The 13,815-nt window shown below is 42.8% G+C and overlaps 1 protein-coding gene across 2 annotated transcripts in view; it reads right to left on the reverse strand.

The window, feature by feature from the left end:
• CACNA1E (calcium voltage-gated channel subunit alpha1 E) overlaps positions 1-13,815 on the reverse strand; it is a 385,492-nt gene that overhangs the window by 34,976 nt on the left and 336,701 nt on the right. For both annotated transcript variants that reach the window (XM_055319282.1, XM_055319281.1), the window contains 6 exons: positions 12,979-13,180; positions 12,013-12,177; positions 11,237-11,347; positions 7,540-7,623; positions 6,466-6,591; positions 3,503-3,568 (listed from right to left, as the gene is read on the reverse strand). In XM_055319282.1, the coding sequence (XP_055175257.1) occupies positions 3,503-3,568; positions 6,466-6,591; positions 7,540-7,623; positions 11,237-11,347; positions 12,013-12,177; positions 12,979-13,180 (754 nt within the window). The remainder of the gene's footprint in view (positions 1-3,502; positions 3,569-6,465; positions 6,592-7,539; positions 7,624-11,236; positions 11,348-12,012; positions 12,178-12,978; positions 13,181-13,815) is intronic.

Raw genomic sequence — 13,815 nt, forward strand, 5'->3', positions numbered from 1 at the left:
CTCTTTCTGTCTCAGGTAGTAATGATGGGAGCACCCATATTTGCAGAAGATGTGATTTACGGCTTGGGTAGATGCTACCCTGGACGTTGCAAGCTGTTTGGGTCAGAGAGGGGCATTTCGATCTTCCCTGGATAAATTTCTATCCAAAGTCAAAATTCAGAAGGTCAGTACATCTATAATCCAGAGTCCATGAGATTGAAGGCACACAAAGTCCAGGCCAATAGGATGAAGAAAGTCAGGATAACTGGATACTTAGAAAAGGAGAAAGAAAATGACTTTGAGCAGATCTGGCTAAGGAATGAGTAGTAAACTCAGCAGATTAGTAAAATCTGCTGTTGGTTGTAGAGCTCGGAATGTGGTCACCATGCAAATGTGTGTGAAAAAAGAGGGAAAACTCAGAGATACTTGTCCACAGATGGTGAATAATATTGAATTCTTAAGCCCTAAGACTCTTCAGATGAGAAGGGCATCCTTCCACATGCACACTCCTCCGAACCATGCTTCAGGTTTCAGGATCTAGTCTCACAAGTGAATGTTGGTACAACTGAAGGCCTGTGGGGTACTGTCCCAGCCATCTGAGACAATTTCCAGCCTATATATAACATCCTTTGGTTTATCTAATATATGCTAAATGGAACACATTTTCCCCCCTAACAGTTTTTAGAATGTGCAATTGAGGAACAATTTCTGCCCCCAGCTATTTTGCTCAAATAACTCCCACTGACACCTGCTTTGGGAATTTGTTCTCAACACTGTTTTTCAAAACCCAAATACTACTTGTCTCTCAGGGAGAATGGAAATGGCAAGTGAGGCAGCACTGGGGAAGAAGGGAAGGCGGAAGAGAAGAAGGTGGAAGGTCCACAAATAGACAAATAGTAGTGCTGAAAATGTCCCAATTACATTTGTTCCAGGCACTCCAGGAGGAAACTGTCATACATCCTTGTCTATCTTCACATCACTGTCTCTCCTTTTCACTCTCTTAGTCCAGCATCCATGACTTATCCCCCATTCTTCACAACCACACACCTTACAGTGGTGGTTTTTTTCTATCTATGACAGTCCTGAAGCCATCATTAAGTATCCTTGTTATTATTTTCTCAAATACCTTATCCAGTCATTAACTAGTTGGAAGGCATGCATCTAACAGTTAAAGACACTGAAGCTGTTTTGAATCTACTCTAGTTTTTAAGCCAAAAATATATAAATGTAGATTTATTGTGAAGGCAGCCTTTAATTTTTTTTTTTTTAGCTTTTCACTTAAAACCAAATTTCCTATACCCAAAGGGCATGAGAGAAAGGATACCAAGACCTACCAGAAAAGTTAATGGCAGTATAAGTTTAAATCTACTTTCACTCGGCATCACAGAACTTTGGAACATAAAAGAGCCTGTGAAGGCATTTGTCTAACTCCTCTCCTGTACTAGTGAGGGTGTTAAGGCCCAGAGAGGCTCAGTGACTTGACCAAGTTTGCACAGCTGGTTGGTGGAGAAGCTGAGGCTGAAAGCCTCACCTCCTAATGATCTGGCCCCGGGACTCTTCCCCATACCCAGCAAGTTACTCCTTCCTTCCATCTTCAGATTCCTCTGCAAAGCTCTCTTCCAAGATGCCTGTGAAAGTTCAGAATAATGGTTCTTCCCATAGGTTCATCCTGCTCCTATTTATGTATTTCCTGCCTCTATGTCTTTCTGTTTGGGTGGATCACTCTGTTCTGATATGACTTTTACCAGATACAATTTCTCTAGTCACCAGCTAGGTATCTGCAATGTGCTTGAGGTGGGGTCTCTAACATGGACCAGAAGGAAGATGGCCACCTAAAGGCAAGTGACAGTGGGAAAACCATTTGTGTACCTGTGTAATGGAAATAGTGCTCTTATTCTTTGGAAAGGAGTCTAAGGGCAATAAAATATTAGGCATTGCAGTTACTGTAAAAATCACAATTTCATAACTGAACAGCTCCCACGTCCCACTAAAGGGTCAAATACATACTGGTATTTGCTTGTTGGTGGGAGGAGAGAACAGGCAGTAAAGTAAGAATATGGGCTGTGGAGCAGACAAAGCTAAATTTAAATCTCAACTCTCCCATTACTGAGACCTTGAGCAGGTTATAAGTTATTTAACTATGCTAAGTATCAATGGAGTCAATCAAACCTACCCATAAATATTTTCTCATCACTCCTGAATATGTTAGTCATGTATTGTGTGCATGCCTGCAGGTAGAAAGGAAGGATAGCGGTAAGAGCATACGTCAGTTCATAGAAGGCACATCCAGGAATTCAAGTAATGGTGAACAGCCTTATCATCATTATCACCAATATCAATTAACAGTCTAGTGCTAAAGATGGTGTTACTCTAGTTTATTTTGATTGAAGATGAAAAGGAGGTAAGAGCTATTTTAAGCATGAGCAAAAATTAATTAATTTGGTATTTGGCTGTTCAAGAACATTTAAGCTCTAGAATCAAATACTTGAGAGTTAGAAGAGCCTTAAGAGACATCATCAAGCCAATCATAAAATTCAGTAGGGATTCCACTTACAACGCAGACCTGACACCATCATGACATCTCTACTGAAATATCCTCATTGAGGGAGAATTCACTACTTCTCAACCAAGTCTCACACTCTTGACATTTGACATTCTGTTGTCTTTTTGGAGAACAAAAATCTCTCCGGTAATGGGGTTAGAAGATGAATAAAATTAAGAAGTGCATGCAAGAGAGAGGAGCAAAAGAAGAGACATTTCAGAGATGCTCTGGAAAAAGGCTGCTGACACAGCAAGCCTGGGAGATGTGCACAGTGGCTCCAGATGGCAGGTACTATTGAGAAGACAGCTGGCAATCCAAAGGCGGCCAGACTGCCTGACTGCAGGAGACTGCCACTTGGCTGAATTTCCATGCTGGGGTTTAGTCTTAACATCTCCAAGTCAGAAAGCTAGCCTCCCAGAGACAAGCAGACAATCCAGTATTTCTTACTGGAGATAGGTTCATGGGATGAGCTGCTGGCTATTTCCAGGAGTCCACTTGCCACGAATGACAGTCGCTTTAGAAAGGTCTTATGGCCTCTTCCACTTGCTGGACCTCTGGCTACCTGCATCCATATGCAGGGTAGGAACCTGATCCACCTCTCAACTCTGAAACTGGAAAAGATGTGGAAACCCACGAGAACTGTCCAGGAAGCTGCCTGGCCCTTTGAGAGGAATCAGCAGGAACATGGCCCTTGGGCATCCCTAGGAGTAGTCAGCCTACTAGGAACTCTGGGAGTTGTTCCCAGTGGTAGGTCTTGGGGCATAAATCTCAGCTACTCGAGCCTTAAGTCAGACACATTTTGTGTTGCTGTATGCAAGAGAATAACCATCTGACCTTGTTTTAGGTCTAGCTCAAAAATTGGAGATCCTGAGAAATGGATCATCATGAGCCTCACCTTCCATCTTGCATGCTCAGGCTGGTAAGCCAGTGACAATCTGGGCAACAACTGTCCCCCACCAGGCCCCTGATACATGAGCTCACCTGCATCCCAATGATGGCATAGATGAAGAAAAGCATGGCAATCAAAAGGCAGACGTAGGGGAGGGCCTGGAAGGAAAGCAGAGACAGGACCATGAATTCAAAGGCAGATAGCTCCCAGGCTCCACAACCCAGTCATAGGCAGTACTGGAACTCTAGCCCTGAGGCTGATTTAAATGGAGGGCTGGGACTGTCTATGCCCTGGGGCTGTGCTGTTTTATAGTGCCATACTTTTGCAGATGTTCATGTCCTCTGACAGATATGTTAGCTGTTGCCCATAGAGAGGCCTGTCATTTACCTTCTTTCATCAAGAATACTCACTCACCCAGAAGTGTGGCCCAGATCTCCAAGGAGAGCTGGGGAAATTTCCTGGGCTTGGGATCCATCCCACTTTGCATTGCAGAATATTAATAATCCGGGCAGTTTTGAGACAAACTACATAGTAAGCACCTAGCTTTGGCTCCCAGATCCCTGTATTACCCCTTCCCACTCCCTCACTCAATGCCAAGCCTGGAATGGAGAATCTGGGAGCAAAGAGAGAGTCTCAGTTGTTGATCAGTTTGTAGAAGGCACATTCATCTTCTGACAAAACATCTTTCTCCATGCTTCAGCCTCCTGACACTTCATTATGCGTCATGCAAAATTCCAAAAAGCCCTTCAAGCGGTAGCCACTGTACACCCCTGTCATGAAGCCACGCGGCACAAAATTCCATATAGTGCAAGCTAACTGCCATTCTGGGATGATAACATTTCAATTACAGAGGCAATGGGGCAAGAGAAGGAGATGTAAGGAAGGGAACTGCCCTCTGGCTGAGGGAGGATGTAGGGCAATTTGGTTTGGGGGTCAGGGTGGGCTGGTGTGATCTCAGTGTTGACATGGAAGCCTCTTTCTACCATCCAGTAAGCTCTCTGGAAGACAGCGCAACTAAGAATCTCCACTCTATCTTGCCTATGTGCAGCGCAAATCCCAGGAGATCAATTGAAGGCTTTCCGACTACTGGGGAAGGGCTTATCAACAGAGCCAACTAAATGAGGAGACTTGGGAGACTTTTACAACTTGAATAAAGGATAAAATTAAAATGCAACTCAAAGTTGCCAGGAGAATCCCCTCCCCAATAAAGTGCTGACTCCCAAGATCTGTGAAGAGGAATGGCTGCATTTCAAGGGGCCGTGTGAAGACTCCATCTGCTGACAGAAGAGGGAAGAGAGACAGGTTTCTCATCCCTTGACGTGTGGCTACCTTCTACCCCTTCTGCTTACTTCCTGCCCCTATTCTACCTTCTACACTCCAACATCTCCAGTCCCTAGATCATCTCTCTCTACCCTCAGTTTCTGGGAAAAGATTAAAGATTCATTCTGATCTCCTTTCTTATCATTTTATAAATTCTAACTCAAAATAAGGAAAAATCAAGAAGAACGAAGTAGGGGTCAATGGTGGAGAACTGGGGGCTATGCTCACAGCTGGCAGGGGGTGGCTTGGGCAGGCCATGGCAGTGCAGTTTATACCATGTGGCTCCCTGCTATGTATTTGTAGAGGCAGCCTTTGTTAAGCTGACTTTAAGAAAACAATTTCTATCTCGTGTCCTGGGACTGCTCCGAAAAGGAAACACCTATCCATCATGGTGTCACCTGGAGGCAGATTCACCTTGCCTTCACTGTTCTATATTCACTGCAATAAGCCAACCATTTGGCCATCAATTTTTGACATGTTTTTCTTTGCCCTCAATAGTATGCAGTTTTACAAAGAACTGGTGAGAATGATAACATGACAGGCTGACACATATTTCTTGAGAGCCTAACTGTAACTTGTATGGAAGGTCTCTAGCAAAAAGGTTTTAAGAGTATCTTGTGTATCAGATTCTAAATCCAAATTCACCTGAGACTCAGTAAATTCTTACTAAGGTTTGAGATTTCTCTTCTGTCATGTAGCTTTGGCAAAATTCTTTTCATTGAGGTGAAGCCTCTGTGGGAGTTATGACACCAGACAATTACTCTGGATATGATAAAAATGTCAAGGTTGCTTGCGGGAGCCTGAACATTCTTACAACTGGTCTCACATATCAAACCTGTAGGACCTCAATGGAGAATAAGTCAGTAGTGGTGGTGTGGAGTGAACGTTTTTCCAAATGATGAGAAACCATTGAATTTACTGGCTGACCCTCTAGTTCAGTTAAAATACATAAATAATTAAAGTAAAGGAGGCAGTTTGGTAAATTCATGATTTTTCATCTTTGAATCAATTTCATCAAATTTATTTTTAAAACACATTCACTGAAAATATTTTTTTAATAAAAGGAAAACTATTAGGCATTTGAACAACACTTAGACCCCCAAAACTTTAAAAACAAACTATGATATCTACTAGAGCCTGAAAGCATTTAAATATGTTTGGAAAACTTGCTTTATAGGAAGTCTCTGTCATTAAAGTGGGTTTCATGTATCTTTTAAACTAGTTTTTCTTACACGTATAACTCTGTAAGGCCACACAAGACTATTCAAAGAAGCTCACCACATTAACCTTGCCCAAATATCCTATCAGATTGTAGGACAGAGAGGTGACCATTAGCATGCCATACATTCAGTGGTTTAGGAAACACACACTGACAAAGACAAGAATGGGATTGTATGAATCATCTTGCAATCAAACACAACTCAATGAGCCCTTTGAAAAACTGTTAATTGTTACTGTGAAATAAAGCCATCGGCAGGCCCCTGAAAATGCAGATGCGTGACTCCCTGTATCTGGCTCTATACATGGATGGGATTGCTTGAAGCATTTTGGAATATCTAGAGAGGGAGCACACCTCATCAATGAAGCCCTGGCCTCAATGAATAGAGAAAATAACTGAGTTACAAAGTGGAGGTATTTTTCTAGAATGAGATTATATCCAGTTAGACACAAGCTGTGTAATGACACTGTGTGGCCTGGCTGAGCTCCGATGAGAGGAGGGGCTGGTGCCACGTACCTTAAAGGACTGCACGAAGGTCCAGAGTAAAATACGGATGGTGTAGCCCTGTCGCAGAAGCTTGATGAGGCGGGCAGCGCGGAAGAGCTTCAGAAAGCTCATGTTGAAACCACTGGTGTTTACCAGCTGGTGGGGCAAAAGGAAGCTTATAATTAGTGACATTATGGCCATTCAGAAAAAAGCCAACCACTAGTATTTGCATATTTATCCCTCATTCGGATCATAAAATTAGACACAGGTTCTGTCTTGTGTTTTCAATCCCATCTCCAACTGATGGGCCAGTGAGGACCATCTCTCTAAGCCTTCCCAGGCCTGCCCTCTATTCCCAGGTAGAAGGGGATGGGTAGTACCTCAGAAGAGTGTCCTGCATATATTAGACAAAATCAGCCTCTCTAGTCTTTTAAGGGGCCCTAGTGGTCCTAACTGCACTTAGATGCCACAGAGGTGACCAAATAATCCCTCTGGCACATGCAATGGCTATGCCAACATTCATGAGAACTACAATGAGGTCTCCAAGTCTTTTCTAGGATAAAGAATTTTAGGGAAACAATTCAGGTCTAACAACTTTGAGGGCAATGATAATATACCTCTTTTGTATCTCTTAAAGAACCTAGCAGAACACTGTGCACACAAGCCCTCTTCTGGGACTGTTTGTTGCCCTTGCCGCATTAGGTGGCCACTATATGAGTCATGCAAATGAAACAAAAACCTTCCATGAGATCCAGTAACACTCCAATGTTTGCAGCTCCGGAGTGCAGAAATGTGCTCCCCATACTTAGAAGCTACGCATCTGGTTTGATGAGTTAAAAATAGACTGTATGGGGCACCTGGGTGGCTCCGTCAGTTGAGTGTCTGCTTTTGGCTCGGGTCATGATCCCAGGGTCTTGGGATGGAGCCCAGCATTGGGATCCCTGTTCAGCAGGGAGTCTGCTTCTCCCTCTCCCCCACTCCCCTCTGCTTGTGCTCTTTCTCTCTCAACTAAATAATCTTATAAGAAATGAACTGTATGTACACAGGATTTTTTTTTTAACCAAGGTCAAACTTAAAGACAAGGATGTACATAGAGCCACTCACCTTGCTGTCTGTCAGTATGATTTCTGTGATACTGCCAATCACAGTGATGAAGTCAAAGATGTTCCAGGTGTCTCGAAAGTAGTTCTGCCATGCGAATTCAGTCATGGAGGCACCAGAAAAAAGGAGGAAAAGAAAAAGAAATGGAGAAAAGACATCTTTCGTTACATGTTTGTCACTTGGAATTATAACTCATCAATTCACGTACAAGGTCATTCTAACTTTGGTTTTAGTTTCTGATTTCTAGCCAGAAATACTACTTTTTCTTTACTGATTTGGGAATCAATCTTATCACTACATGAAAACCTTATTTTTGAAGCTGTCACTAAAAACCTACATAACAAAAAATATGTAAGAAAGAGATTCATGGCCAAGAACATTATAAAGTCCAAAAAAGGAAAGATCATCATCACATACAAGGCAATAAAATTATGTACAATATTACTCTAAAGTTTTCTACAATTTCTAAATTATCTGTATTATATCATGTGACCCTATAAATATACAGTTCTGACCTTCAACTATTAATAAAATTCACAGAGATGTCTTAAGTTAGAGATGTGCCAAAAATCTTCTCTTAACTCCACAGGGCAATAGGATGAATAGACTTCATCCTTCCTCTCTTTCTCTGCACTGTTACACCTTTTGAGTAATAAAATGAGTGGGCTGAAGGAGACAGAGGAGAAATAAAGGACCTGGAAAATGCACCAACCATGTAACACTCTGCTTAACAGAGAGAGTAGGCAGGCTCTGCTCCCAACTGCAGCGCTCAGGTGAACACAAACCCTGGACCATATTCCTTAAAAGAAACAGGACACTTGGGTTTCCAAGGTAACTGGCTTGTCCTTGGGCAGCACCTCCCATAAGAGACTCACAGAGCACTGCTGAAGTCAACCGCCAACCCTCACAATGAGCATTAGTGAATTTTACAATATGTGTCAGATAAGGGCTAGGCTCTTGGTGTTCTTTCATTTGTTTCTCACATGGATCCTATAGGTAGGTCATGATCAATACCCTATGTTCATAAAATACTCAGTGGTGGGTTTGGCAAGAAGGGTGGGCAGATACATGCAATAGTGAGAGGAAAGGAGTATAGTGAGAGCAAAGCTACCTTTTTAAATTTTTATTTTATTTTATTTTATTTTTGAGAGAGAGAGAGGGAGTGGGGAGGAAGGGCTGAGGGAGATGGAGAGAGATAATCTCAAGCAGACTTCCTGTTGAGCGTGGAGCCCGACATGGGGCTCAATCTCATGAACCTGTATGTTGAGCCAAAATCAAGAGTTGGATGCTTAACCAACTTAGCCACCCAGGTGCCCCACAAAGCTATGTTTAATGAGCACCTATTCAGGACCAGAGTCTTAGAGATCTTGGGTACATTGCCTAACTGAGTACACACAACAAAGTGTCTAAGGCTGTAAAGGCAGCTACTGTGATCCTCATTTTGAATGACAAAACTAAGGCTTAGAGAGGCTTGTCTGATTCCAAAGTCACTGGTCCCTACTGAGCATGCAGAGAAACAGGGCACACATCCTCAAAAACTCACTCTCCATGAAGAATATCTACTTCCTCAAGAATGGAACCAAGTCGAGTTTCTGAGTTTCTCGGTTCTCAGGCTCTCCTAGTCCCAATCTGGGCTAGGCTTCTTAATTCTTGGACAGGCCCCCATTCAGTAGAGAGAACACGAATCTAGGTCTTAAAGGACAGGAGCTCTGGATTCTGGATTGATTCTTTACAATACAATATGGTTTAGAACAGCACAGTATAATAGTGTAGACTAGATTACCGTGGAGAGGCTGTGGGTTTCGAGTCAGATTAGACCAGAATCCGAATGCTGGGTCTGCCTCTTAGTAACCTTGAGCAACGTACTGAATCATCTTGAGCCCTAGACCATCCATAAAAGAAACTGGTCATGTCTACCTAAATAGAGCTATTATGAAGTTAAAATGAGTAATATATAAAGAGTTTGGTACTTAATATGGCAACCAATGTTCATTCTCTCCCGCTTTTTTCCTTCTTCCTTTTTTATTCCCACCCTACTTTCCATTTCTACTGCCTTTTATTTTGTCATATTTAAAAAGCTATACAACTTTACTGAACTTCGATTTCCTCATTTAAATTGACAACATCAACAATGATAATGATGGCACATGCCATGTGTATTTCAGAGTCATTGAGAAGATCTAACAAAATAGTATACATCAGGATATTCTGAAAACCTTGAGTGCCATATTAATGCAAAGACTGATTTGGGAATAGTGGTGTCTTTCATAGTGTGAAAATGCCTCTAGACCTTGAATGAAAAAGGAGGTGAGGGTGGGAAGGAGGCAGGCTTTGGGGCCGAGTCTAGTTAAGCTTCTAAGTATGTATTCAGCATTCACCCTAATTAACGCACAGTTGGGGACTTAAGTCACAGACAATGTCAACAGCATATGCAAGTAATCAAGATGCATAAAAAAAATTTCCCTGTTGTGGCGCCACAGCATCTCCCTCCTCCCTTGCTCTGCTCACCCTGCTTAGGGCTTTATTATAAAGGCATCTTTGTTGGTGGTAGTTTTACTTTTTTATTTCCCCAAGTCTCAAAATACTCAAAGGGGAGTCAAGCAAACAACAATACAGCCACCTGCAACGGGTTCTCTTCAACTCCCTTCCCCAAACCATCAAGTTAATGACTTTTCAAAGAACCATTAGGAGACCAAAAGCAACCCCCACAATCAACAGTCAAAATTATCAAGCCCAGCCCAGAGTCCCAGCTAAAGCTGCTACCAGACAAATCCTTATTCGAATAATAAGCAAAGTATCTTTTCCTGCGGGGAAAACCACATATACACATAATTTGAAATGGTAGCTCACACACTAAATAAGTGTGAAACAGCTGTCAAGTGGGTTTATCTGCATCCCACTGATCTCACTGTAAACGCTGAAACAGGGAGGGGAGTGGCAGAGAGAATTATTTTGTTTATAGGACACTGAAGCGAAGGGCTAGGTTTGTTTAACACTGTTGAGAGAAGATGCAAGGATGTGCCAAGCAATTATAATTAATAGTTGAAGAGAAGTAAAAAACTCAACAAGAAAAATTCATCCCTCCTCTCCTCAAACCTAATTCCAGTATACCTACCTACCAACCTACCTTTCTTTCCCTTTATCTCTCTCTCACACACACTTTAAAAGTCATCAGCCTTTGTAAGCTTAAGTAATAAACATTTATTTTTGTTAGCAGAAATTATGCTTCATGTAACTAATGTGAGGAGGGCAATTAAAATATAACACCTGCTATGTTTGAGGTGATGAGGGACAGATACTTTCCCATTTGAATTATAAGATCTTATACCTTTTACCAGTAAATAAACATTCAAGCCTTCTTATTCCAATCTTTGTTTTGCTCCCTATCAACAGATAAATTGCAGTTCTAGTAAGACCCAATGACTGTCACCTTCAACCACTGACAGAACCTGACCAGAGTCGATGGCTGTGTGAATATGGAGTAGGGGATCTGGTTTCCTTTGCCCCTTCTCCTAATGCCCTCATGCATCATTTTGTCTCTGTGGCAGTTTATTGGGCAGTGGAAATAGGCCCACAATTAGGTCAGGTGTGCAAACCATTTCTGGAATAGCAGTAACCACTCCCCTTCCAACAAAGGCTGGGAATGCACCCAAAAGGAAGGGAAGACAAGTGTGATGCTGGGATAAATGCCATGACATACCAAGAAGCCAAAAGCGATGATCTTTAGGACACATTCCAGGGAAAACACCATGGTGAAGGCAATATTCAGGTACTTCAGGGCCAGTTCATAGGTACAGGGAGCAGAGTAGTACTGCCAAGAAGAGAAAAGAGGAGAAAAAGAATCAAACCCTTAAGGTGTGGGGGGGTATTCCACGTCACAGAGGCTGGCCATCTTTCATCCCTGTCCTGAGGGACACTGGTGTGGGATGTAGGAGGTGAGACACACATCGAGTGCCGAAGAGGAGATCTATATTACCCATGATGCAGAACGAAACAGAATAGAGGAAAACAGAGACCATGCCCTGCTGTGGCTACTTATTAGCAAACAGTCAGTCTTCCAATCTAGCGATGAAGGTGGGTGGGGAAGAAACATTTTTGAGAGCTGATTATGTTACCATTTATTATTAAAAAGGATCAAACCTCTTCCAACACTCCTTCAGAATCCCATGATCATCTAGACCTCCTGACATTTCCACTCCTGTCTGAATCTGCCATCAGCACCTTGAGTCCTGAGAGCTACAGGACTGCTACTCTATGTCTCACTGCATTTTGCCCAAAGGCCCAGAGGCTGGGCTGCTGAATGGGACAAGATCAAAAAGAGATTCCACAGTGGAAAGGATAAGGAGGGCAAGGAGGCATGAGACTCGAACACTGGAGTGTCTGTCTGGTGTCTCAAGTGCACAAGCCATTGTCCTGTGAGGGACCAGGTCCCAAGGTTCAGTCTGCTGAATGCCTCCCCAGCCACCACCATCTCACCTTCATCATCAGCACGACGGTGTTCAGGGCGATCATGGCCATGATGGTGTACTCAAAGGACGGAGACACCACGAAGTGCCAGACGCGGTACTGGAAGGTGTGCCTGTTCTGTGGCATGTAGCGGGTGAGAGGTTTGGCACTGATGGCGAAGTCAATGCACGCCCTCTGAAGGAAAGTCACAGCTATTAGCTCAAGTTCCCTAAGCCTTGCACATTGGCAGGCTTTCTGTTAGGCGGCTAGAAGAATGGGACAGTGTATGAAAACAAGGGGAGGGCTGGACAAACAGAAGGAAAAATGGCAGCAAGAATTATGTGGACAAAACTACAGGTGTGAAGTCACTTTAAGTGAATACACAGAACTGGGATGTCACATGGGATGTGGACTTAATGGTTATCAGCAATGTCCTTTACACAGTCTGTGGCTGAGATGATTAGGCAGGAAGCCTTACCTGCTGCCCTCGGTCAGAAGTAAAATTTATCTCCCTACGCATCCCCATAGCACTTTATTTGCATTTCTCTCATAGTCTCCAACAGTTTCTAGTTCCATTCCATTACAAAAATAATGAACCCTACAATGTGCCAGAACTCTGCTTATTACTAGAAAAGCAACAATAAGCAAGCCATATCCCCTGTCCTTACAGCACATACATGCCACAGAGGGACACAGCTAGGTAAGCAAATGTCTTAATGTTGTAATTTTGGTACACATCTTTTACTGCCACTTCTAGACAATTCGCTGCATAGAGGTAGGGACATCTTAACCCTTCCAGTTCTCTGTGCCTCATGCCTAGGTTTTAAAAGAGCAGATATTAAAAAAATGTTTATTTGATGACTGAATAATTGATTTTTCTCATCTGTCATTTTTAATAAAGTTAAGAAAATTCAGTCTTTCTTCCTACCATTGCTGTTCCAAGTGTCCTTTCTAGAGTCCCTGCAGTTGCATGCTCTAGACCACTTGTATTTTTACCTCGTTCTTCTCCAGGCTGCATTCCTCCATCATCTTGTCCCCTTGTTCCTGGAAGGTGATGATGATCAGAGCCACAAAGATATTGACAAAGAAGAAAGGGAAGACCACAAAGTAGACCACATAGAAGATGGACATCTCCATGCGGTTGCTGCGGCTTGGTCCTCGGTCTTCCTCTGTCACATCGACAGAATGCTGTAAGACTCTGTAGGGACAAAATGAAGGGCACAGATGGTAGATGGCAATCCTGGCAGTGGCTGTGACTTAAGGCTTTGTCAGGAGATGTGCCACCTATTATATTTTCTTATGACTTCCTTGACTTTGAATATCCACCATAATTTAATTTCTAGGGTCCAAGTTGATGAGGATCTACTCATCCCCAAACCACAGCACTTTCTAGGCTGTGTCCCATCATATAGCCAACAGCTAAGCAACAAGAATGACATTATTTTATATCTTAGGTTGTCATATTCAAAACCAAGAGACTTCTGGATATCGGTTTGGCATTTTGCCAACTAGAATATGCTGCCACCAGAAAGAGGGGTCTTAATAATTGCCTAGTCTCTGAAAAATTAGCCACCAGTAGCCTAAGAAACTGCATTCTAGGGGTGCCTGGGTAGCTCAGTTGGTTAAGCATCCAACTCTTGACTTTGGCTCAGGTTGTGATCTCAGGGTCATGAGACTAAACCCCACATTGGACTCCATCCTGGGCATAGAGCCTGTTTAAGATTCTTTGTCCTCTCCCCCACTCACATTCTCTCTCTCTCTCTCTCTCTCTCTCTCTCTCTCTCAAAAAGAAAAAAGGAAACTGCATTCTGTTGTCTTCTTCATAAGACAACA

The sequence above is a fragment of the Nyctereutes procyonoides genome, unplaced genomic scaffold, assembly GCF_905146905.1.
Source record: "Nyctereutes procyonoides isolate TBG_1078 unplaced genomic scaffold, NYPRO_anot_genome, whole genome shotgun sequence".
Lineage (NCBI taxonomy): Eukaryota > Metazoa > Chordata > Mammalia > Carnivora > Canidae > Nyctereutes > Nyctereutes procyonoides.